Source organism: Rhinichthys klamathensis, unplaced genomic scaffold, assembly GCF_029890125.1.
Source record: "Rhinichthys klamathensis goyatoka isolate OS25496 unplaced genomic scaffold, OSU_Roscu_1.1 h1tg000123l_1, whole genome shotgun sequence".
NCBI lineage: Eukaryota > Metazoa > Chordata > Actinopteri > Cypriniformes > Leuciscidae > Rhinichthys > Rhinichthys klamathensis.
In genome coordinates this window covers 7,962,543-7,985,150 of record NW_026606660.1, presented here as the reverse complement: position 1 = coordinate 7,985,150, position 22,608 = coordinate 7,962,543, and the positions used below count along the sequence as shown (strand labels likewise).

Here is a 22,608-nt window from a genome sequence, read left to right as displayed (position 1 = left end):
TCCCCCTTTTTTTTTTTTAACATTACCTACACAACTGTGGTTTATGGTTGGAAAGAAACCCTCACTTGTGGTTGACGCAGAGCTATATAAGAACTCCTTCACGGGCTTCTGAGGAACACTGAGGTTCAGATTCTGAAAGCTGCTTCATCAGGCTGGTTAAAGATTATCTGCTAAGATGCTCCGGAACGTCTTTCTTGTCAGCTTGCTCATATATGCAGGTAAAATCATCACTATTTCAGTTCTAAAATGACTTGTATTTTGGATATCTTATGGCATTGCTGCTTGTGTGTCAATGGACGTGGCCTGAAATCACAAGAACTTACAGTATAATAAACATGCGTGAAGAGTCATTTGCCTTAACTTGGCATTAATTGTTCATTTATTTTTAGTCTGCGCAGTTCACTGGGAGGATCGTGAAGTGGGTTCTGCTGAGGAAGAACTTGAGGATCTTGAAGAAATCCTTGTAAGCTTCTCCTGATGCCAATAGTTTGTTACTTTGTATTGTCTCATTGAGTCAATGCAGAGAGATTTGGAGATGAAAAGAATTCTTATCTGCTTTATTATCGGTTTCCTATTTTGTTGTGTTTTCAGGTTGACAGCTTGACGAAACAACAGATTTTTACCAGGTGCTCGATATGTAAATACATCACGAAGAGGGTGAAAAAAAGAATCTCCTCTAAGGCATCTCCGGTGAGTATCATGATTACTGTCGCAGTATCTAACTGTATGTGCTTTTCACAACAGCTTTTACTAATGACATCATTTCCCTCAGGATGCAATCAAAGACAAGCTTAACAACACCTGTGAGAAAGCCGGGCCACTGAAGTCTAAGTGCAAGCACTTTGTTGAGAAGTATTTGAAAACTTTGATTGATGAGCTGATGACTGATGACGGGCCAAGAACCATCTGTGTTAAAGTCCATGCCTGCAAGTGAGTGGCTCAGTAATATGCAGTGTTGGGGGTAACTCATTACAAGTAACTTGAAAACTGAGAAACGCAATTAGTTACTTTTTAAGGAAGTAACACAATATTGCAATACATTACTTTTAAAAGTAACTTTCCCCAACACTGGTAATATGGTAATACATAACATGAGGAGATTTTAAATAACTATTTTTTATTATTATTTGTTCTAGGCCAAAACCACCCATAAAGAAGTTAATTTTTTCTCATGATCCTGCTTCTAACAATTTCTGAAAAAGAATACATTATTACTGTGTGAAAGCATTAAATGCATTACAATGAAAGCAAAATAAAATTATATGAATCAAACAATCAATTATCTGTTTGTTTTCTTTCATTTCGGTTGAATCCAAATGTTTTTCTAATAGGCTAAATCAAAAGTGTTTACAATACATCATTAATAAAATTTAACAGAATAAAAGGCTTTGTGATGATATTCAAAAACTAAATGTATAACAATATTTACCAGATCCGTTTAGTGTCTATTGCATTGTTTGCCAGTGAAGGTCTAAATAAAACCTAATTATTCTTTTTTAAAAGCTCATGTTTCCTACAATGAATGCAGATGCTTGTAGGATAAGAGCATTGCAATGAAATGGCTCAGTCAAAAAGTATATATACGTTTTAGAAGACTCAACTGCTTCTTTGACAATAAATATTTGTTCAGTCTGCTGTGATTATGACAGGTTTACATGAGCTTTTGATGGATCTGCAGTTGAATGAAGTGTTCTTGTGGCTAACCACCAGACTCCTTCCAAAAGTAGGACATAGTCAAGAGTTCCCATCACTGTCTCACACTGTCACATCATTTAAAGTGCCATGCTCGATTAGATGATGTCTTGCATTGTGTGACTACACTAGTGCACTTCTTTATGAGTGGCTGAGGACACCCTTTTACTATAGCAACAATCCTGTGAAAAAAATATATATTTTCATGCTTTTAAGGGCCCCAGAATCAGGCAGTGATAAAGCATAATGTAATATTTGATGTTTAGATGTAGCTTGCAATAAGTAAGTTTGGGGTCAATAATATATTTAATTAATATTATATAGCCAGGACTCGTTAAATTGATCATAAGTGACAGTAAATACATTTTTATTGTTACAAAATATTTCTATTTCGAATAAACGCTGTTCTTTTGAACTTTCTCTTCATCAAAGAATCCTTAGAAAAATACTGAACATGTGCATTAGAGAAAAACAGAGTTAAGATTTGAGTATGTAGTCCAAAAAGACTTTTTTTTGTCCGTACAAGTCAAGTATACTTAAATAAAATATTAACCCTCTATGGGACATCATCATTTATAAATGGCACAAAGAAAATTGCATTTAAAATACAATAATAATATTCAACCCCCCAAAAAATTATTTTAGTATTATTATATGACATCCTCTTCAGCCAATAAAATTAAAAAAAATCTATCTCCAATGGGCTTGACGTTTTTGGCAACAAGTAGGTGAAGGGCCTTTCCAAATACCCACACTTCTTTGCACTTGACCACTTGCTATACTTACCTGACGTATTTCCTGTATTTGGCCCAACTGTTCAAGTAGTTGTGAAGACTGCAAGTGTGTGAAGAACTTTTGATTACCCGATGGGACACAATTGTAGTGTTGCAAAAATGCAAGTGTTAACAGAGCTTTATTTGGATTTTCAATACTTTGCATTTTAAAATAAACTTCTAAATGTCTGGTCAGTAGTCCTATGTTCGTTCGTCTAATACGTAACAGAAAACACAATTTAAAATTGTGGTGCTTTTAATTAAAGGATAAAAAGCAGTTGCAAATATTGTTCAAAATACACGTAGCCTACTCATCTTTGCATAAAATGACACTTTAACAATATGTTTTACTACCAAATTACATGTAATTTATAATTAATGTGACTGACAGTGGAATGTTTTCCTCGCTATCTCACGCTATCTAATGCATGATGGGATATGCTTAGCCTCGAATACCGCTCCAATGCGGTATTCAAGATAGTGTAGTGTGCATTAGGGCACTGCACTTTGGTATTTTTTAGACATGGGACAGTCTTGCGCACGCACCTCTTGTCACGTACACGTGCTTTCAAGTGGCAAGTGTGGGTATTTGGAAAGGCCCATAAGCACATGTTAGTCGAGGCTTCACTGTGAGTTCATTTTAGAAATACAATAAATTTTTAAAAAATATTATTGTACATCCATTTTGGTCATTTTTTAATGAACATTTTGTAATATCAATAAGTGAAAGACCAAAAAATCGGTATGTCATGCATAAATTACATTCCTTTAAGGGGATACCTATTTTCTGTGTATCTGCACACTAGCATGCAATATAATAGCCTTTTTGCCTGTGTTTTGGGTTAATGTTAGTATGTTTTATAGAAGACAGAGAGGAAAAGCTGTACATTTTCCAGAAAGTATTCATGATACCCTTATGGAAATTAACCAGGGTTTTACTACAAATAAAAGAACAACAACAAAAACATGGTTATTGTAGTTTTTGCTACATAACCATAGTTTAACCATGGGTTTTGTAGTAAACTGTGCTAATACAGATAGTAATCAATCCACCAAAAAAACATGGTTACTACACTTTTAACTATAATAAAACCACAGATTGGCAGCAGTGCATAAGAAAATAAATATGCATGTTCAGATATTCATACAACAAAATATTCTAGGGGCCATGCACGTTTTGTGAAAATGATCAAAAACGCTGGTGTTGGCTGGCAACTTAAAAAAAAAACACTGGCAGGGAAAGAGTTAAAGTACAGTTAAAGGTGTATTTCAAGTAGGCCTATAAAAATGTATACCTAGGAACATATTGGTAGGCTACTTAAAGGGCAAAAATAATATTTAAATACTAAACTATAAGTATAATGTTAAAATCACTTAAAGAATACTTACAAGTAGGCCTATATACTTGCATTATAAAACTACTAAACTAGTAATTTACGGAGAGTATATTTTAAAAAGTACTTTAATTAACTAAAAAATGTGCCACAAGTAATTGACTAGTAAACTATCAGTGTACCTACAAGTTCACTTGTAGTTGCAGTACAAATATATACGCTGTAGTGTACACTAAAAGTGGGCCAATTTAGTCCCCAGTAGTATCGAAACAGTACACTTACAAGTATACTATTAGTACATTGATATTAGAATACTAACTTCATAAAGTATACTTTAAAATATACTTTAACTTTAATATAATCATTTTAAAGATGGTAATGATTTCATATTGGTGTTGGTAATAAAAATATTTGCATTCATTATTTTCAATTAATTCATTACTGGGTTTTGGAAACTCATTGATCAGTAACAGTATGGTGGTTGAATTTAAGTTAAGTTTAAATCAAAGTAAATATGTACAAAATATAAGTATACCAATTTCAACGGGTACAAGTTAGTAGGATTCCTTAAGATGCAAAAGACCTGAATAACTGAAGACAAAATGTGGCCAGCTGGGAAATCTTCCAAGTCAACAGCTCACAACCACACAACCCATTTCCTCTGTCATGTCTTTCTCACAGTCACTGATACATTCAAATACCATAAAATATCTGATAACATCAGAGCATCTGTAAATCCACTTGAATCCTGCTGATGCATCTCAAAATAGTTTTAAAAACTGACCATGCACCATTACAGATTCAACAGAAGCTACTGTATATTTATTGTAATTCTTCTTACTCAATGCCAAGTGTGAGAAAAACATGAGTACGTCTCTTCTGAAACTGGTTCAAAGGAAATGATGACAGCTACCTGCCCTGCATTTCATGATACATGACATTATTTTAATTCATTATGTTTGGCTGAAGGCTTTAAAGTGACTGAAAATAAGTGTGTTAGCATGGGTTGTTTGTCAAATGTTGCTTTTAGTTGTCGGGTTGTTGAAGGTGTGAAAACGCTAATGCAGATCAGGTTCACACAACAAAATCATCATTACTCACCCTTCATGTCGTTCCATTACCTCACTATAGGGCGTTCTTACTTCTATGAATTTCTAGGCATTTTATTGTGACCAGGGTTGGAATAGAGAACCATTTCTTATTCAGATCCAGTCAAAAACATAAAGTACAGTGCATCCAGTGTAATGTGAATCCCAAGAATGCCATATCACCCTGTAGCCTAAGACTGGTTGCCCACTGAAGCTAAGCAGGGCTGAGCCTGGTTAGTACCTGGATAGGAGACCTCCTGAGAAACCAGGTTGCTGCTGGAAGAGGTGTTAGTGAGGCCAGCAGGGGGCGCTCACACATGTGGTCTGTGTGGGTCCTAATGCCCCAGTATAGTGACGGGGACATTATACTGTCAAAGAGCACCGTCCTTCGGATGAGACGTTAAACCGAGGCCCTGACTCTCTGTGGTCATTAAAAATCCCATGGCACTTCTCGTAAAGAGTAGGGGTGTAACCCCGGTGTCCTGGCCACATTCCACCCATTGGCCCCTCCAATCATGGCCTCCTAATAATCCCCATCCACTGAATTGGCTCTATCACTCTCTCTCCTCTCCAACTATAGCTGGTGTGTGGTGAGCGCACTGGCGCCGTTGTACTCTGGCTGCCATTTCATCATCCAAGTGGATGCTGCACACTGGTGCTGGTTGAGGAGAGAACCCCTGATATGATTGTATAGCGCTTTGGGTGTACATTAGTACATATGAAAGTGCTATATAAATGCATCATTCATTCATGAATGTGTGGGTTCTTTTATGTGAATCACACATAATCATTTACATTGTAGTAGTCTATTAGATACACATTTGGTTGTTTATATTATTTTATAAATATGAATTAAATTAAATGTTACCATATTCTTTTAGCTTTATTGTTTAATGCATAATTAAAGTAGCCTGGGAAAACCCAGACAACTTCCGGCAAATTTAGATTTGCTCTGAAAGTTAGTCTGGCAAAGAGCTCATTCAAGCCCATCTCCAATCCGTCGAAATCGAGGCACCAATCAGAAACGTTGGGGCGGGCTTTACACGATGACGACAGCGCTGGGATTTTGAAGCAGATTTTGTAGCCTACATTACAAAGATGGATGCCACCGTCGAACATCACTCGTTCGAATCAGCTATCGCGTGTGTTTTAAGCGATTTGAACGTTTCCTTTTTGTTAAAAACCGAGCAAAGAACAACACTCGGAGATGTTTCTCCTCCGCTCTGCATACGTCATCTCCTTCATCGCTCTGATTGGGTTTAGGTCTATCCGCGACAGGGCCGTGCACAGACCTTTTGAGGGGCATGTGCTGAAACTGAAAAAGGGCACCCCCCTCCCTTTTTTTTATATCAAGATTATTTAGTAAGCCTACATAAAAGGAGGAAATGGTCACATCTTCATGACAAATCAAAAAAAAAGAGAATAGTCTCAAAAGCTTTAGATTTATTCACTATTAATAACAACCATAATAATAATAATATAGATATACAAGGTTTTAGGGCTTCTTTAAACCTAATTACAACAGCAACCTTCTGTGAGCCATGCTTGAAGATGTTTATGACTTCACTGTGGCCATGAAGGTCTGAGAGTCTCTCCTCTGAGCAAAGGCTTTGGAGTTGGTTCTTAACCGGCTCAGGAACAGACGTGGCGTGAACAGTCTCTTTAATTAACCTAATTTTTGAAAAGAATCTGATTGCAAAGAAGAATTTGATGGCAAAAACTTGATACTGCGGAGGACCAATGTTGGTCTCTTGAAGGTCTCTTTTATTGTAAGCCAGCAATGAAAAAAATTATAAAATAATGTGAAAAGTACAGTTGCAGTGAAAAGCATTTCTGAAGGATCACGTGACACTGAAGAGTACTGACCTGGAGTAAAGATGCTGAAAATTCAGCTTTGACCAAATAAATAAATTAGGCTACATTTTAAAATATAAAAACAGTTATTTTAAATTGTAAAAATATTTCACAATATTACTGTTTTTGCTGTATTTTGGATCAAACAAATTAAGCCTTGGAATGAATTAAATCATGAATTACATTCTGCATGATAAAATATAAAGATTTAACAGTGATCTTCTGTAATGTTTTTTTAAAGTTACTACTACAATATTACTGTAGTAAAACCATGTTTTACTACATTTATACATGTGAGGACGACCGGAGAGTATAGAATAGCCTACTATATAAAATTACATTGCGAATATGTGCATATTAACAGCCTTGAATTAACCTTAATTTAATATTATTACCATAACATGATTAAATGTTAATAAATTAAGTGTATCAGCAATCATAAATCAAAGAACACATTTCTTAGAAATATATGTTACCTAGGCGACGAGGATCACTTTGTAGTTCCAGTACGAACAGCGCGGGGGCGCGCCTGTGCTTATGATTTTCCGATGGAAACGGCGCCGGCGGCATCATTACATTTTCATCAACAGCTTACCAACTAGATTGTTATACTTATAGCTATATATAGGTGCTCAGTTTTTCCTGTTGTAAAATACATTTGGTCAAAATCGCATTTTATAAAAAATGAAATGCTACTGAATGCACAGGCTGTTTAAGTGTAGGCTATGTATTGGCTATGACTATGGCAAATGCTAGCATAGCCCTCTCTCTCAGGTCCCACATATCTTAGTCAGACATCAAATAAATAAAATATGAGCTTTTTTATAAAACGGTTAGTTACAATCCTTGATTCTGATTGGTCAATAGCTGTGCTTTATTCACGATAAAACACGGCTATGACCGCTTCACCCAACGGTTCTATGTATCACTACACAACACCCCTAGCAACCACTCTTAGCAACTTAAACAGATGTTTCATCTCATTGATATTGTTCATTTAAAGCTAGAGCAGAGCATTGTGAGAGATCGAGTAAGCGAGTGTACCTGCATTTACAGTAGACGTAGCATTTTCCTTCAGGTCAGTCCTATATTCATAATAAAAAAATGCGTTTGAATGTCCGCTGCATATTTTGTCCTTTTAACAGTCATGGGGTTTTCCGTGCATAACGTTAGTCATCTGTCAGTTGCGTCTGTCTTCTCCGTGATCACAAGTTCGAGTCCTTTCAAAAGCCTTCTCTACAGACTCACTCACTCACTCACTCATAAAGACAGTCTTTGCCGCCATCTATTGGCGAAATAATATATGTAACTTCTGTTGCTGTTCACGTTCCGTGACTATTTTTTCCAGCGGAAGGCAGGCTTTTAGTGATTTTACTTCATGAAAGTTGCATAGATACATATTTTTCGGCTTTAATATTTTTATTGTGTGGCAACCGTTTTATAAAAGCAATAAGGTACTCGAGGCAAGTGCTGTATCGTGAATAAGTAACGGCTGAAGGGGTTGCAGGCACTCCGCTTCGCGTCGTGCCTAACAACGCCCTCCAGCCGTTACTTATTCACGATACAGCACAGCCTCTCGTACCTTATTGCTTACATAGACAACGTGTTTAGTACTTATTCAAACAACAAGATCTGTGTTTACCCTTGCAAAACTTCGTTCAGCTGATGTCTGCTGTGCGGCCGCTGCCGAGCTTCAGTTCATTCAGTCACGATAGAGGGGGCGGAGTTATCAGCTTTACTGACAGTTTGAGGATCGAACAAGATTTACACAAGCTCTTTTTAAGAACTTCCATTGGCTAAATATTTTTAAAACAGACAGATAGACTTAAAGGGTGACCAATAGCATTGATTTATAAAAAAAATAAAAAAAACACCACCACCAAAAAAAGGGCACTTCGGCAAAAAGGGCATGTGCTCTGCACAGGTTGAGCCCTACCTGTGCACGTGCCTGATCCGCGATGTCCGGATACAAAGTGCAAATTCTTCATCAGTTTCCCAATCATGTTTCAGAGTTTGAGTGACGTGGGATTTATATGCTTCTGCCATTTCCTAACCATTATGATGATGTTTTGAAAAAAGCAGTTGCATTTGAGGCCTAGAACATTAGCCTAGACAAGTTTGTATTTGCCACAAATGATGGTCGATTTTGACGTGTTTTGTACATATTCCATGGTAGTACCATAGTATTCTTGGATAATGATGGCACATTTAATTCCAGTGCTATGGTATAACTATCTAACACCATGAGTGAACCATGGCATAAACATATAGCCTTAATTTTGGGTTTAATTTCTGCTTTTAGCATTGACATTGAAATTTAAAGAATGATAATTAGATATAGTATATAATCAAAGTAATATAATTTAGGATAAATGAGTATCACACACAGGAAAATGAAAAAGTCACATCTTGTCATGTTGAGGGGTGTTACTGGTTTCACTTCACAACGTCCCGTGGTTTCTGGTTGAACAAATAGGTGTTTTAAACAGAGTGGCACCAAATGTCTGCAGCAAACCAGGGGTGAGTTTCATTGCGTTCAGACTCTTTTGCCAAACAAGATGCTGCGAAGTATCATCCTGATCACCCTGCTGATATCCTCAGGTAAAATCAGATCGCAGATCAGTAGTTGTCTTTATCAATCTATTCATCTTTCTTTCGTGTGCCTACCAGTTTGGAGCAGCTTACGTTTATACATTTGTAATGCTGGTCATTCTAAAACCAGCTCGAATGTGCCCAAAATTTACATATTTTTTTTTGTCTGTTTAACAGTAGGCTATATTAAGTGCCCACATATTGTCTTCTAGGTTTAGTATGTGTTAAATTTATCATGTATTTTTTTCCCCTCACAGTTTGTGCTCTTCACTGGGAAATGCACAAAGAAGAGTCTAATGGAAATGAAATAGAAGAAGGCTCTGTGAGTTTGTGTCATTTTGTGTTCATTTGTACAGTGGACTGCTTTCACCAGATTATTGTTTATCAGTAGTGGTCAAAAAATGTACATTCATAGACACTTCCTTGACCTTTTCAATTATTTTTCAAGATTTTTTGAGAGATTTCCATAATTCCATAAATACCAAAAAAAATGAAAATTAACTAATTTAGCTGAATGATCATTTTACACATTTCATCAAAATTCACAACTTATCTTAAAACAGGAAAACTACATGATCTATTTATGGTGATGATGAAGATGGTATATTTTGTATAAGATGGTATAACTACCTAACTGTTAGTTGACGTAGTTGTGAAGTTCGATGCAAGTTAAACTCCAAAAGTGTTTGCAAGATGACAGATGTCAAGCTAGTCATGTTATATTTGAACTGCTAGGTTCAGACTGTCATTATTTAAACTATTGACTCTAAAATCCTGTATATTGTCTTGTTAGGGTGATATACAAACAGAACAACTCCCTGGAATGTGCTGGGCTTGCAAGTGGGCCATGAAGAAGTTGAAAAGACGGCTCTCCAACGGCGCGACTGCGGTTGGTACAAGTACTCTTTTATACGATTTCATGAAAAAAATGATGTTATTCAAATACAGAAACTACAGTATTAGAGAGTACTAAAAGATTACCAGAGTGTGCTTGTCACTTCCCTACAGGAAGAAATTAAAAAGAAGCTGTCGATGGTCTGTGATGAGATCGGGTTCCTAAAGTCACTGTGTAGGAAGTTCGTGAACAAGTACATGGACACTCTGGTCGAAGAACTTTCAACTACTGATGATGCCAGAACCATCTGTGCTAACATTGGCATTTGCAAGAAAAAGGCATGGAGAAATTAGTTCATTCGTGCAAAAATTTTAATTCTGTCATCAATTACGCACACTCATGTCGTTTCAAGACTTTCGTTCATCTTTGACACACAAATCTGAGAGATTTCTGTCCCTTCATTGAAAATCACACGTGTGACTTCTCTGTTCATATGCAAATAAAAGCCAACATTTAATCTGTTCATCATATAAAGCGATCGCATCTCTTCAGAATACTGGATTAAACCGCTCAATTCGAATGGATTTCTTCTGCAATCTCTTTATTAAAGTTTTGACGCGTCACAGTTTTGGGTTAATAGACTTCCAACGGAGGGACAGGAATCTCTCTGATTTGTGTTCCGAATATGAACAAAAGTCTTATGGGTTTGGACCGACATGAGAGTGAGTAAATGATGACTGAATTTTCATTTTTGGGTGAACTATAAATTTAATGGTAAAGTAATTTTTGTATTTGCTTTAGCTGGAAAAGTTGATGAAATTCTGCAGTGTACTAGGAGTTAATAGTGTGATTATTGTGGTTTTGTATGTCACAGTTTTGTTTTCATGTTTTTTTTTTTTCATATTTGTCACATACACCCAGCTTTACACCACTGTTTTTGTTTCTGCAATCAACCGGAAAATAAATGTGTGAAAAGCATTCATGTTTTGTGGTGTCTTTGCTCTTTTCAAATTTTTGGAAATTACAAACAGAGCATGCTTGAATTTGTATTTTATTGGTCCATTAGCACCACACCACATACATTGATGTCTCATGCCCATTTCAAACTCATAATTTCTTGAATTTCACAAACTAATCACCAATAAAGACAATTTGCAGAAAGACCAAATGGAATAAAATGGATTTGAGTCACAAGTATAAACAAACATACAAATAGTGTCCATACAAATAGTTACAATAAAAAAAATACATAATGATTTCATACACGCTACAGTTAGACAATATTTACAGACGAAAGTTTTCAAACATTCACCCATTAACAGTTAACTTTGTACATAAACAATACTAGCAGAGGTTATATTTAGACTAATGCAGTTTACAGCGAGGCTGCAGTGACGCTCAGCATGCATTTGGAGTTGCGAGAGAAGACATGCACAGGTTCAGTTCTCCGTCTCCAGCTCTGCTGCAGTGCATCCTGGTCCAGCTTATTTAGACTCTGGGAGCACAAACGCAGGTCACGGATGTGATCAGAGAGACCGTCCAAATAAACATCACCCAGTGGTCCTGACACCTGACAGCCTGTCGTGAAGAACCAACTTTAAACGTTAGAGGACACATACTGTAAAGTACACAATAAAGTAGGGCTGCCCCCTAATAGTCGACTAACCGTTAGTCGACTAGAAGAGGTTTGGTCGACAAACATTTTATTAGTCGGTTAGTCGCAAAAAAAAAAGGCAATAAAAGGCTCGTTATTATGATTTATGGCTTATTAATATAAACGTGTGAAATCGCTTAAATGAACTAGTCGACTGGAAAAATCTCTAGTCGAGGGCAGCCCTACAATAAAGCCACATTTACAAACGACAGCAATCATTTTAAGTTTGTTAAAATTGTTGGTGATTGTAAGCTTCTCGAACTGTATTTCCTGAGATACCGCAAGATGCAAGATTATGATCTGACTAGATGCAGCAATATCATTAAAAAAATGATGCGTGGGAAACGGTGTCAAAGACTTGTCATCGTTCTGAGTGAATTTGATATCTTGTTCATGATATGATGCAGAAAAATATATCCACACATTACAAACACTTTCCCAATTTACTTTTTAGCAGTAATAAATTTGATTACATATTTGAACTAGCAATTCCTCACATTTATGATCAGATTTGAAAGCTTAAAAAGTAATAGTACAGGTCTGAATTGTCAGTAAACCTATTACACAGTACCCTTAAATCATCTTTGAGGTTAACCGTCTTGCTTGTGTGCATGTCACGTTTTTGGGGTTTGAACCTACAAACTTTACGTTATCAGCCTCGATCTTTAATCACTAAACCACTGGCAGGTTCAAAAGCAAAATTCACAATAAAAGGACAATTTATGTGTGGCAAGCAGGACGGGACCGAGAGCCATGGGAACGGAGCGAGGCTGGTGGAGCGAGTGCTAATGAGACCTTGAGTCACACGGAGGAGCTTCGGAAGGATAAAAGGGAGGAGTGACGACAGTGAAGGACGAGAGTGAAACAAGCCTGGACTTTACGTTGTGTTTTGTGTTAGTTTAAGTGGCATTCGTCCGTGAGGGGCTGCCTCTTTACTTTTGTTTTGTTGTTTGTTTATTAAAGTTGTTTATTAAGACTAAATGGAATAAAATGGGTTTGAGTCGCAAGTATAAACAAACTCACGGTCCATACAAACAATTACAATAAAAAAAGATATAATGACGCTGAAACCCTATCGTAATTGTTAAAATTTCCAAGGATCAGCATTCTCCCCTAAAAGTGAAGACCAAACCATTAGTTGTAGAGACTTGAAACTTTGAAGGCTGGCGGTATTCGCACGTCTACAACGTCACCAAGGCTCGCTCCGATCGGCCTGATGAGGGCGCTACAGCGGTCAAAAGTACGAAATCGCTCATAACTCCTAAACCGTTTGGCATAGGCTCAAGTGTCGGTTTCGATTGTCGCCCTGGCAAAATTTTCAGGTATTTGGGGTTTTTTTTTGTTGTTGAAAACCTACTTTTGCAAACTAGTCTTTGGTTTTTGGCCCAATCAGAACCAAACCAGTGCAGCAAGATTCTCTGGAGTCTGATTGTCAATGAATTATTATCAAAAAAAGTTGAAATTTCCATTCACGGTCTCTAAAGGCCTGTTCACACCGGGACGAATTTCGCGCGCGATATTCGCCGACGTTTAACGCCTCGTGACTAAACAAAGGGCGCCAATGTGAGTGTGCACACCGGCGCGAAAAACGCCACCCGTAAAAGCGTCATTTTTTTTAAAAACGCCTCGGGTTCGTTTTTTTGGTTTGACGCGCCGCGTCAAAAACTATCCGACCAATGAGATTGCCGCTTTTGCTCACGTGTCTGGAGCTTCTGAAGTTACAGTAAAACACAACTTGGGGGCGCTCAAACACAAAACGGTCTTGCTGAGCACACATACGTAACGGCGAAGAAGATGCGCCAAGTAGCGTCTACACCATAGATATCCATAATAAAGGCCGCGCTGCTGGCCAAATATGGCCTTTATTATGGATATCTAAGGTCTACACTGCCGGGAAGAAATAAGACGAGGAAGATGCGAGGCAAGATGAATGTAGAGCTTCTGGTCTCGTTGGTGTCGGAACATAAAGAACTATATGACAAACGCGACAGCGACTACAAAATAGGACTATTTCTGTTTTACATTAAGCGCCATCTAATGTTAGGGAATGAATTAGCATGTTCACTCGGCTCATCGTCAGCGAAAATCGTTTGGGTGTGAACACAAAAAACGCATTGAAAAACGCTGACGATTAACGCACGCCGATATTCGTCCCGGTGTGTACGGGGCTTAAGGTCCGCCAAAACGTTCATGGAGCCACTTTGACTAAAATGGCTATAACTCGTGAGCGGAATGAGATATGTTCACCAAAGTTGGCACACATATGTAAGAGTTCATTCTGTGGTCTCGTGAAAAGAGACTGGTTGCGCTATAACATGGATAAAAACGTAATGACTATAACTACGCAACCCTAAGTATGATTGACTTGAAAATCGCCATGCTGTGTCTCTGTCCAAGGTACCAAGACTGCCTTGGAGGTCATTTGCGTATCCCAAAGATAGCTATAGCAGGGCCATTTAGAAAATAGGCGTGGCCAAGTCTAACCAAAAGCCTATCATTCCTAAACAAAAGCATAAAAAGCAGCAACTTTTATGGAGATTGGCCCATAGGTGGGGCTATAACTGTTAAAAAGCTGTATTTCTATGGCAAATATTTCTGTTTTACAGAAACTGAAAATGGCCCTCTTTCTGCCTGATTTGCTTAGAACTTCATGAAATTTGGTGCAAATTTGCACATGTGTCACATGGTTCTAAATAAGCATGGAAACTTTTATGGACATCGGGCAACTGTTACAAAGGAGAAAAAAGTAAACTGCCTATATTGGCTATAAATGGTCTTTTCCATTTATGATCTAAGTGATTACATGCTTGCTAAATAAAAGATAATACCTTTATACACGCATGCTTAAAGGCCGTAAAGTGCTTGAACCCCATTAATTGCTGCTTGCAGCTATATTTCTATAATTAAAGTTTCATGTTAAATGTTCGCCAATTCCAGGGCTCTGCCTTCCTTTGTAAACAAACTTTGCTACATTATGCCTCCGAGCAGACAAAATAATGGCAATCAAACCTGAATATCCCTAAAAAGCACCAGGGGAAAAGAAAATACCTTGAAGGTTGAGATGGGTCAAAGGTCGCTGGGCCTCCATTAAAGCGTTAAGGAGACTTTGAAGACCGGCTGAGGTCACTGAAGGGTTGGCAGACAGGTCTAAAGACACCAGGGAAGGACAAACAGGAAGACACCTAAAAACAACCAATGATCATTATTGATAATATATTATAAATATGTAATATTTACAATAATAATAATCATTATTGAAAAGGGGCTGAAAACTAAAATAAGGATATAAATGATGCATTGACATTTCGGTATAGTAATAGAAGAGTTGAAATATTCACCTAGCAAGCAAAAGGACGCTGTGGTCCGTAAGGCCATTTCCAGCCAGATTTACGTGTGTGAGTGGACAGTCACCCTGGAAGCCAAACACAAACATTTAGTCAATTTTATTTACATAGCTATACAATGTTACAGGAAGATAGTGAAGTGAAATACCCGTATAAAACAGACTATATTCTTTTTTTTTTTTTTTTGCCGGACGCTACTATGCATGTGTGTAGCAAAATGAATGATGCATGGGTGGAGGTTTGATGCACATGCAGTTATTTAAAGGGTTAGTTCACCCAAAAATAAAAACTCTGTCATCATCCAAACCTATATGAATTTATTTCTTCTGCTGAACACAAAAGATGATATTTTGAAGAATATATTGATGGACCCCATTGACTTCCATAGTATGTGTATACTATGCCCATCAACCATTTGCTTTTTCTTCAAAATATCTTTTTCATTTTTGGTTTAATTAACCCTTTAACGTCCAACTTGTCCCTCTGTTCCAACTGTATTACCAACCCATAGGTCTAAAATGGAATAATATAATGATTATTTGTAGCTTAAACTTAAAGTTTATTAAATTACATCAGTTTTACCCAGTATTTAGTGTCCAGTTATTTATTTGCGTGGATTTGTGCATGTTTCTTTTTACAGAGTTTGGAATGAAGATGGCATATTTGTCTTAAACGCCATTAAATACAGAGTTTTGGATGTAACCGCGATTAATCTATAGCGTAATTGTGACTCTTTTGGCTTGCCATAAAAGAAGACCGTGTCTAAAACAAACGTGACACACTTGAAAAGCTGCAAGACGCGGCATAATGGTCAAAGATGTCCATCTAGCGCATATTTAAATAGGAAAAACTAATAAAAAGCAGCAAAGCTTACTGTAAATAGCGTGGAGTAATAGCGTCATCTCGATAAGAACTTTATGATTGGCCCAAAGCAGTCTTCTTACTTGCTCATACCAGTAATCTTCATTCTTGGTTCACACATAGCATCATACCAGGAATATACTGTAATGTTACAACTTCTCATACTTACTGGTAAATTGTTAAAACCGATTTACAGGTATTTTTTGAAAAGGTCCTGTTCACACTCGATCTCTTAACGGTTATTTATCAGTAATGACTGTATGTGTGAAAAGGGCTATTATTATCAATGTTGAAAAAGATTGAGCCGCTTAATATTTGTGGAAACCTTTATACATTTTTGAAAAACTTTGGACAAGGAGTCAGTGTACCTGTGTAAGGAGTTTAGTAAAGATCTCCATGGCAGGCTGGTCGGATGGACCTCTACAGACCGCAGAAAGCTGAAGGTGCGTAAGAAACTGCATCGGTAAAGTCTTCAACACAAGCTCAAAACCAGTGGAGCCCAGTGCATTATGGGAGAGGCACACCGACCGCATATTCCCGGTGCCTGGAGAGCACAATAACAGCATTACAGAAACAACATAAAACCACTTTGCTTTCATTTGGTTGTTAAACAGAGGTCTAACCACTTCAGATCAGATGTTTCTGACAGTGCACTTACTGGCCATGGCATTGGCTAATAGGAGACGGTGTTGCTGGAGGAAACGTGCAGAGAGGCCACAGGCTTGTAGGGAAAGAGTGGAGAGCAGGGGACAAGCGGACAGAAGACTTGCTAGTGCTTGTGTCCAGCCATCACCCAGAGGATTCATGCTTAAATTCAACTCCTCTAGACACTACAGAGACAAAAATGTGATTAGAATAAGAGAGTGAAAATGAATATAAAAATAAATAAATAGAAAATTATGAAAAAACAAAACTATGTATCAATGTATGTATCAATACCCCAATGGATACACTTTATTTTGACAGCCCACTTCTGACATTCTACTAACTACAAGTAACTTTGCAACTACAAGTCACTGACTCTCATTGGAGTATTAGTAGACTGTTAGATTAGGTGTTAGTAGAATAAGTTGAATTGTAGTTGCAAAGTCACTTATAGTCAGTACAGAATTTCTTTTGGGGAGCATCAAAATAAAGCATTAGCAGATGTTAAGCTGATATTTTTCTAATACTCTAATGACTGCTAGTTGACGTGTAGTTGCAAAGTTACTTACTGTAAGTAGAATGTCTAAAGTGGATTGAAACAAAGTTTTATATCAATTTTACAACCATCTGATACCATCATTGTACAATGGTACCACCACAAAACTCTTGAAATAAGGAAATGATCAACAAGTTCTCTATATTCTGTCAGTATAAAATTCATGAAGTGTGAATTTCACACCTCTGTTCTTTTAGACTTCACCATAAACACTTCCCACACAAAACCAAAAAAACCAAAAAGCATCTTCCTGTTCAATGATTGTATGATAAAAAGCGGTTTGATATGACTGGATAAGGTTTTATAACGGATACATTTTTTTTCAACGTGTGAATAATGAAACAATTGTCTTCTGTAAAGCTGCTTTATAGCTGAATTGAACTCATTACATAATTGTCACTGAACAGTTAATGAACTGAACCAACACTGAACTGACCTAAGCTGAATAATAGCTTTACAGCAGAATTTGAACTCCTCTCATATTTGATGAAGTTTGCATCATTGATCGGCATTGTCCTGTTTTCTACTGTGAAGCTGCTTTGAAATGAATCGTATAAAGCTTTAGATAAATAAAGGTGACTTGACCTAAGATCTTTTAAATTGTATAAAAGATCACACCATTAATATTTTAGCCATAGAAACACCTTCCCTCAACTGACTATACAATTTAACTACATGATTTCATTATTTTACCATGCCTGGAAATAACACTTTTGAAATTTAGGCATTTCTCTGGGAATTGAGCTAGCTAGGATATTCAAGGTTTCCCAGGAGCAAAACTGCATCATCATGACATATGGATATAAGCTCAGGAACTGTTGAATATGAATGAATACATTTGAATGACATTTTGATTAGATTAATATAGTAAGACCGCATAGAAAAACGATTTTTTTATAAAAGCTATTTAAAGATTACATACACATACACATTTTGTTCTCTCTGAATGGCAGAACCGGTGACTAACCAGGGGTGTGTTTACCAATAGAGTTCAATGGAAATTGCGTTTATAGTTGGCCAATGATGCTTTTGGGAAACTCACCCCAGATGTCACTTACTCATCCCCTCCAACACGTCCATCCAACATCATATAGGGTGTGTGAAAAAACTTACACTCGTCACATTATATATGAAGCACTTTGTTGGATGTCAAAGTGCAGTTCATCAGTGAATGGTGAATACAATAATATATCATGTAATATTAATATACAGGAAAAAAATCATATATATATTTACGTAGGTCCTCTTATATTTTATACAGTTGATTATATATATATATATATATATAACATCAATTGTATGAAATATAAGAGGACCTACATAAATCAACAGCCCTAATATATATATATATATATATATATATATATATATATATATATATATATATATATATACATACATACATACATACATACATACATTTATTAGGGCTGTTGATTTACATAGGTTAAATTAGAGCCTATAGAATGCCATTAGAATGGCCCTAAAATTCAAGATATAAGAGCAAAAGTGCCCCTGTATGAGTTTTTATCATATGATATAGTTAAGCAATAATCACACGTTATAATGTTAAATTTTAGATACGATTTTGTCTGTTTTTGCTTAATTGTGAATAAATCTGAATCAGTCAGGTGAACCAATGATTCAATGGCCCATTCATAAAGAGAGCCGTTTACTTAATTCCTGAATGAATCAGCAGTTTGAATTAATCAAAGGAATGAATGACTTACTCATTTAGACATTTACCACAAACTACTGGCAGTTTGAGCTTCTTGAGTATCATTTAATAAATAAAATAAAAATAATTTCGTATTTTGGAGATTATTTTGAAAAAATTCAGTTTTTTTTACATTTACTCACCCACATGTCGTTTCAAACCTGCATGACTTTCTTTTGCAGAATGTTGGTAACCAAACTGTTTTGGGCTGTAAATATATCTAAATACATATCGATATATATTGTTGTAGCCTAAAAGTTTATGTGTAAGAAGTTCCATGTTCAATTTCTAAAGCTACTTTTTGTAATGTCTATTTGATGCTTTTCTCCATTAACACAATAACGATTTTAAATGATCTTTCGGGGATAATTTCTCTCAGCCAAATCTGGTGCGTGATTAATTAATTGCCATTAATTAATCACTATATAAAACCATTTAACTATTGTTTTTAGTTTTTGATTAAAGTCTGCTCACCCAGTATTATCACGAAATATTAATACAATAAAAACATTATTTTAAATAAAAAAAACAGCAGCCAGTCTTCAGAGTCACATGATCCTTCAGAAATCATTCTTCTAATATGCTGATTTTCTGCTCAAGAAACATTTATTAGTTATTATCAATGTTAAAACTGTTGTGCTGCTTTATAATTTTGTGGAAACAGTCACTAATTCTCTTAATGTAAAATACATTTTTGATCCAATTTATCGCATCCTGTAACACACACACAATATATGCATGTGTATGTTATGGTCGATAACTTACTAGATACTAAAATATTATTACTTTATTATACTCATACTTCATTTTTATTACAATTTTAAATACTACAATTGAAAGTAGACATTACAATATTATAATATACAGTGTGAGAAATATATTCATTTTATAATTGGTTCAGTATCTACAACATGGGATAAATAAATGTCATTCATAAACATTACAAGGCAACCAGTAGTGGTAACGCCCACTAGCGACCTCACAGCCAGCCACTGACAACAAACATCAACAAAACCACTGGCAGTGTGAATGCAGCTTGATAACAGATCTTATATTACTGAATAAATGAAAGAATACTTACAGGGAAAGCAGTTTGACTCTTCGTTTCCAATGTGTCCGATGCTTTTTTGAGCCCCTCGCCAGTGATCTGATTGGCTGATATGTCTAAAATCCTGAGTCTGGGCATAGTGGCAGCAGCAGACATCAGTTCTGGAAGCAGGTCGTCGTTCAGACGGTTGGCGGTGATGCGCAGCTCCGTGAGGGTGGCCTGCAGCTTCAGCGCTCGGAGGAGAGGAGTCAGAGACGCTGGAGGCAAACTGAGTCCACAGACGTTCACACAGGAGCTGCTGTCCTGCACCTCACACAGCCGGGACACACGCCGGTTCTCCTCTGAAACACACATAACATGAAAAATATCAGACAAGCGTGTTTTGTAAGAAAGATCCCTGACTTCTTTGAGGCTGAGAAGAAGTTTAGGAACACAGAGAGTCACTCACCCACTCCCAGACTCTGGCAGGCTTTCCTGTAGCGCTCAGGGAGAGGAGGAAGATCCCATGAACACACCTCAGCAAGAACCTGCAGCAGGTACATTGACCCAAAGATGAAAAAAGAAAAGCTTGGGGTGAAAATTAGCCTACTTTTAGCCTGTTTACCACACAAAGCTACTGTATGGATTCAGAAGACTTATAATAAAGCACTCTAGTTGTATGGACTACTTTTGTGGAATTTTAATTTTAAATTTTGGATCTTGGCTCACTTTTGTTCAAAGGTGAAAATCAGCCTGGGCAATACTGTTAATATATACCATAGATCAATAATAAAAAAAAGAAAAAGAAAAAGAGAGCAGCCAGGCCCTTTCACACTTCAAACGCATCCAGTAATATTAATAATGCATTACTGAGACTTTCTTCTTTTGAGTCTTTTGTTTTTAATATGATGGTGAAACTTCACTACCAGACTAAATCATATGTTGTGAATAATATTATATTTTGGTTTTGGGTCCATGAACTTTTCAAATAAATAAGAAAACCAAATGAGATTAAGTACAATGAAGTAAAGTATTTAAATTACTAGACTATATCATCATGATTTTGGTATGTAAGCTTGTTTCCGCCGTGGAATACAAAAATGAAAAAAATTAATTGCAACTTTTTATCTCACAATTCTGACTTATTTTTTCAGAATCGCAGGTTTATGTCTCACAATTCGGACATTATATCTCACAATTGTGAGATAAATTCTGAGGAAAAAAGTAACTCAGAATTGCGACTTTATATACTGATTTTATATATCACAATTTTGACTTTTTTCCTCATAATTGTGAGTTATAAATTTGCAATTGCGAATCGTGCAAAATATAAACTATAAAATGCAATTAGAAGAAAAAAAAAGTCAGAATAGTGAGATAAAAAGTCGCAATTACCTTTTTTTTTTTTTATACCCTGGCGGAAAACAGGCTTCCCTATTTCGGCCATAAAATATTTATTTAGTTTTATTGTGACATGGTGGACCATCAGGACCTCAAAATGAAAATATTGCTCTGAAAATGTGGTAAGAAAGAAACTTCAGAATAGTGAGAGACAATAAATTAGTTCAGTTAATATCTGTCTATTATATTATATTATATTATATTATATTATATTATATTATATTGTATATTACATTATGATTTTGATCATACCACCCAAACGAAAAAAAATATTCTTATTTATTGTTTATTATTATTATTATTACTTAATTATTAATTTATTTTCCTGGAAATTCTTTTAATCTCAACTGTGACAGTATGATTTCTTTTGCTACAATCCCAAATAAAAATCTTTTTTATTCGTAAAAAAAAAAAAAGACTTATGTTCTTAAAAGACAATAACACACAAACAACAGAAAACAGTCCACAGAAGTTTTCACACGACCTCTGACCTCTTCATTGGTGTGCAGCACAGCCAGCAGTGGATCTGTGGGTAAGAGCATAGCGCCCTCTTTCTGCAGGGACAGACGTGGCAGTAATCCACACATCTGATAGTAGCGCTGAGAGGCCTGCTCACACAACCACGCCACCGTACAGCAGTCTGCCTCACTGCAAACACAACATCTACAATAACATACACTCAGAACACACCACACACTATCTGATACATACAAAACTAGCATCAGACCTGTGAGGAACTGGAATCAGGAAGACATTGTCCTGAACTCTGACCCTCATCCTGATTGGTGCAGGCACATGGGCTGTTCGGTTCTGGAATGATGCTGAAGACTTAAAAAAAAAATTCTAATCATTGTTCAGCCAATTAATAATGCATTTATTAATCATAGCAGTCTGTAAGTATCAAAAACAATGAGCAGGCATTGTAGTGTAGAAATAGAAGTATTGGATTTCTAACCTCCATTTTAACAGATTTATTTAGTAATTGTTAGATCAAATTTGGATAAAGATGTAGAATAACTGCATTTATTTCCAAAATGATAACTTTTATACTGCAACTGCACACCATTTCACATATCATAAAGAAACATGGCAAGCACTATAAAATATAAAACCAAGTCAAGACCAAGACCAGACGATCTTAAATTCATCTAAAAGATCCACATTTACTGCCTCAGAAATGTCTAATCAATGAATAATATTAGAATAATAGCTGTTATCAATCAAATGAAATCACT

General features: G+C 36.3%; 3 protein-coding genes across 3 annotated transcripts in view; 2 read left to right on the top strand and 1 right to left on the bottom strand.

Moving 5' to 3' along the window:
• Positions 1–150: 150 nt before the first annotated feature.
• Positions 151–1,275, top strand: nkl.2 (NK-lysin tandem duplicate 2). Its single transcript, XM_056256079.1, has 5 exons — positions 151–218; positions 390–463; positions 592–690; positions 773–930; positions 1,137–1,275. Exons 1-5 carry the CDS (start codon positions 176–178, stop codon positions 1,195–1,197), a joined length of 435 nt encoding a protein of 144 aa, XP_056112054.1. The 5' UTR covers positions 151–175; the 3' UTR covers positions 1,198–1,275.
• A 7,963-nt stretch (positions 1,276–9,238) lies between these two features.
• LOC130089003 (antimicrobial peptide NK-lysin-like) lies at positions 9,239–10,801 on the top strand. Its single transcript, XM_056256080.1, has 4 exons — positions 9,239–9,342; positions 9,591–9,655; positions 10,127–10,222; positions 10,342–10,801. Exons 1-4 carry the CDS (start codon positions 9,300–9,302, stop codon positions 10,519–10,521), a joined length of 384 nt encoding a protein of 127 aa, XP_056112055.1. The 5' UTR covers positions 9,239–9,299; the 3' UTR covers positions 10,522–10,801.
• A 400-nt stretch (positions 10,802–11,201) lies between these two features.
• tonsl (tonsoku-like, DNA repair protein) overlaps positions 11,202–22,608 on the bottom strand; it is a 28,361-nt gene continuing 16,954 nt past the window's right edge. The window contains exons 20-28 of the mRNA XM_056256061.1: positions 22,101–22,201; positions 21,865–22,021; positions 20,442–20,520; positions 20,027–20,334; positions 16,686–16,857; positions 16,396–16,571; positions 15,161–15,234; positions 14,871–15,004; positions 11,202–11,746 (exon numbers count right to left, since the gene is read on the bottom strand). Of these exons, the coding sequence (XP_056112036.1) occupies positions 11,544–11,746; positions 14,871–15,004; positions 15,161–15,234; positions 16,396–16,571; positions 16,686–16,857; positions 20,027–20,334; positions 20,442–20,520; positions 21,865–22,021; positions 22,101–22,201 (1,404 nt within the window). The 3' untranslated portion in view covers positions 11,202–11,543. The remainder of the gene's footprint in view (positions 11,747–14,870; positions 15,005–15,160; positions 15,235–16,395; positions 16,572–16,685; positions 16,858–20,026; positions 20,335–20,441; positions 20,521–21,864; positions 22,022–22,100; positions 22,202–22,608) is intronic.

What these genes read in the sequence shown, in the direction of transcription:
- nkl.2 (XM_056256079.1), top strand. Translation starts at nt 176, where the DNA reads ATGCTCCGGAACGTCTTTCTTGTCAGCTTGCTCATATATGCAG. An exon ending in CAGCTTGCTCATATATGCAG is followed by an intron (nt 219 to 389) that starts GTAAAATCATCA and finishes ATTTATTTTTAG; the next exon opens with TCTGCGCAGTTCACTGGGAG. An exon ending in GTTAAAGTCCATGCCTGCAA is followed by an intron (nt 931 to 1,136) that starts GTGAGTGGCTCA and finishes TATTTGTTCTAG; the next exon opens with GCCAAAACCACCCATAAAGA.
- LOC130089003 (XM_056256080.1), top strand. Translation starts at nt 9,300, where the DNA reads ATGCTGCGAAGTATCATCCTGATCACCCTGCTGATATCCTCAG. An exon ending in ATGAAATAGAAGAAGGCTCT is followed by an intron (nt 9,656 to 10,126) that starts GTGAGTTTGTGT and finishes TTGTCTTGTTAG; the next exon opens with GGTGATATACAAACAGAACA. An exon ending in TCTCCAACGGCGCGACTGCG is followed by an intron (nt 10,223 to 10,341) that starts GTTGGTACAAGT and finishes ACTTCCCTACAG; the next exon opens with GAAGAAATTAAAAAGAAGCT.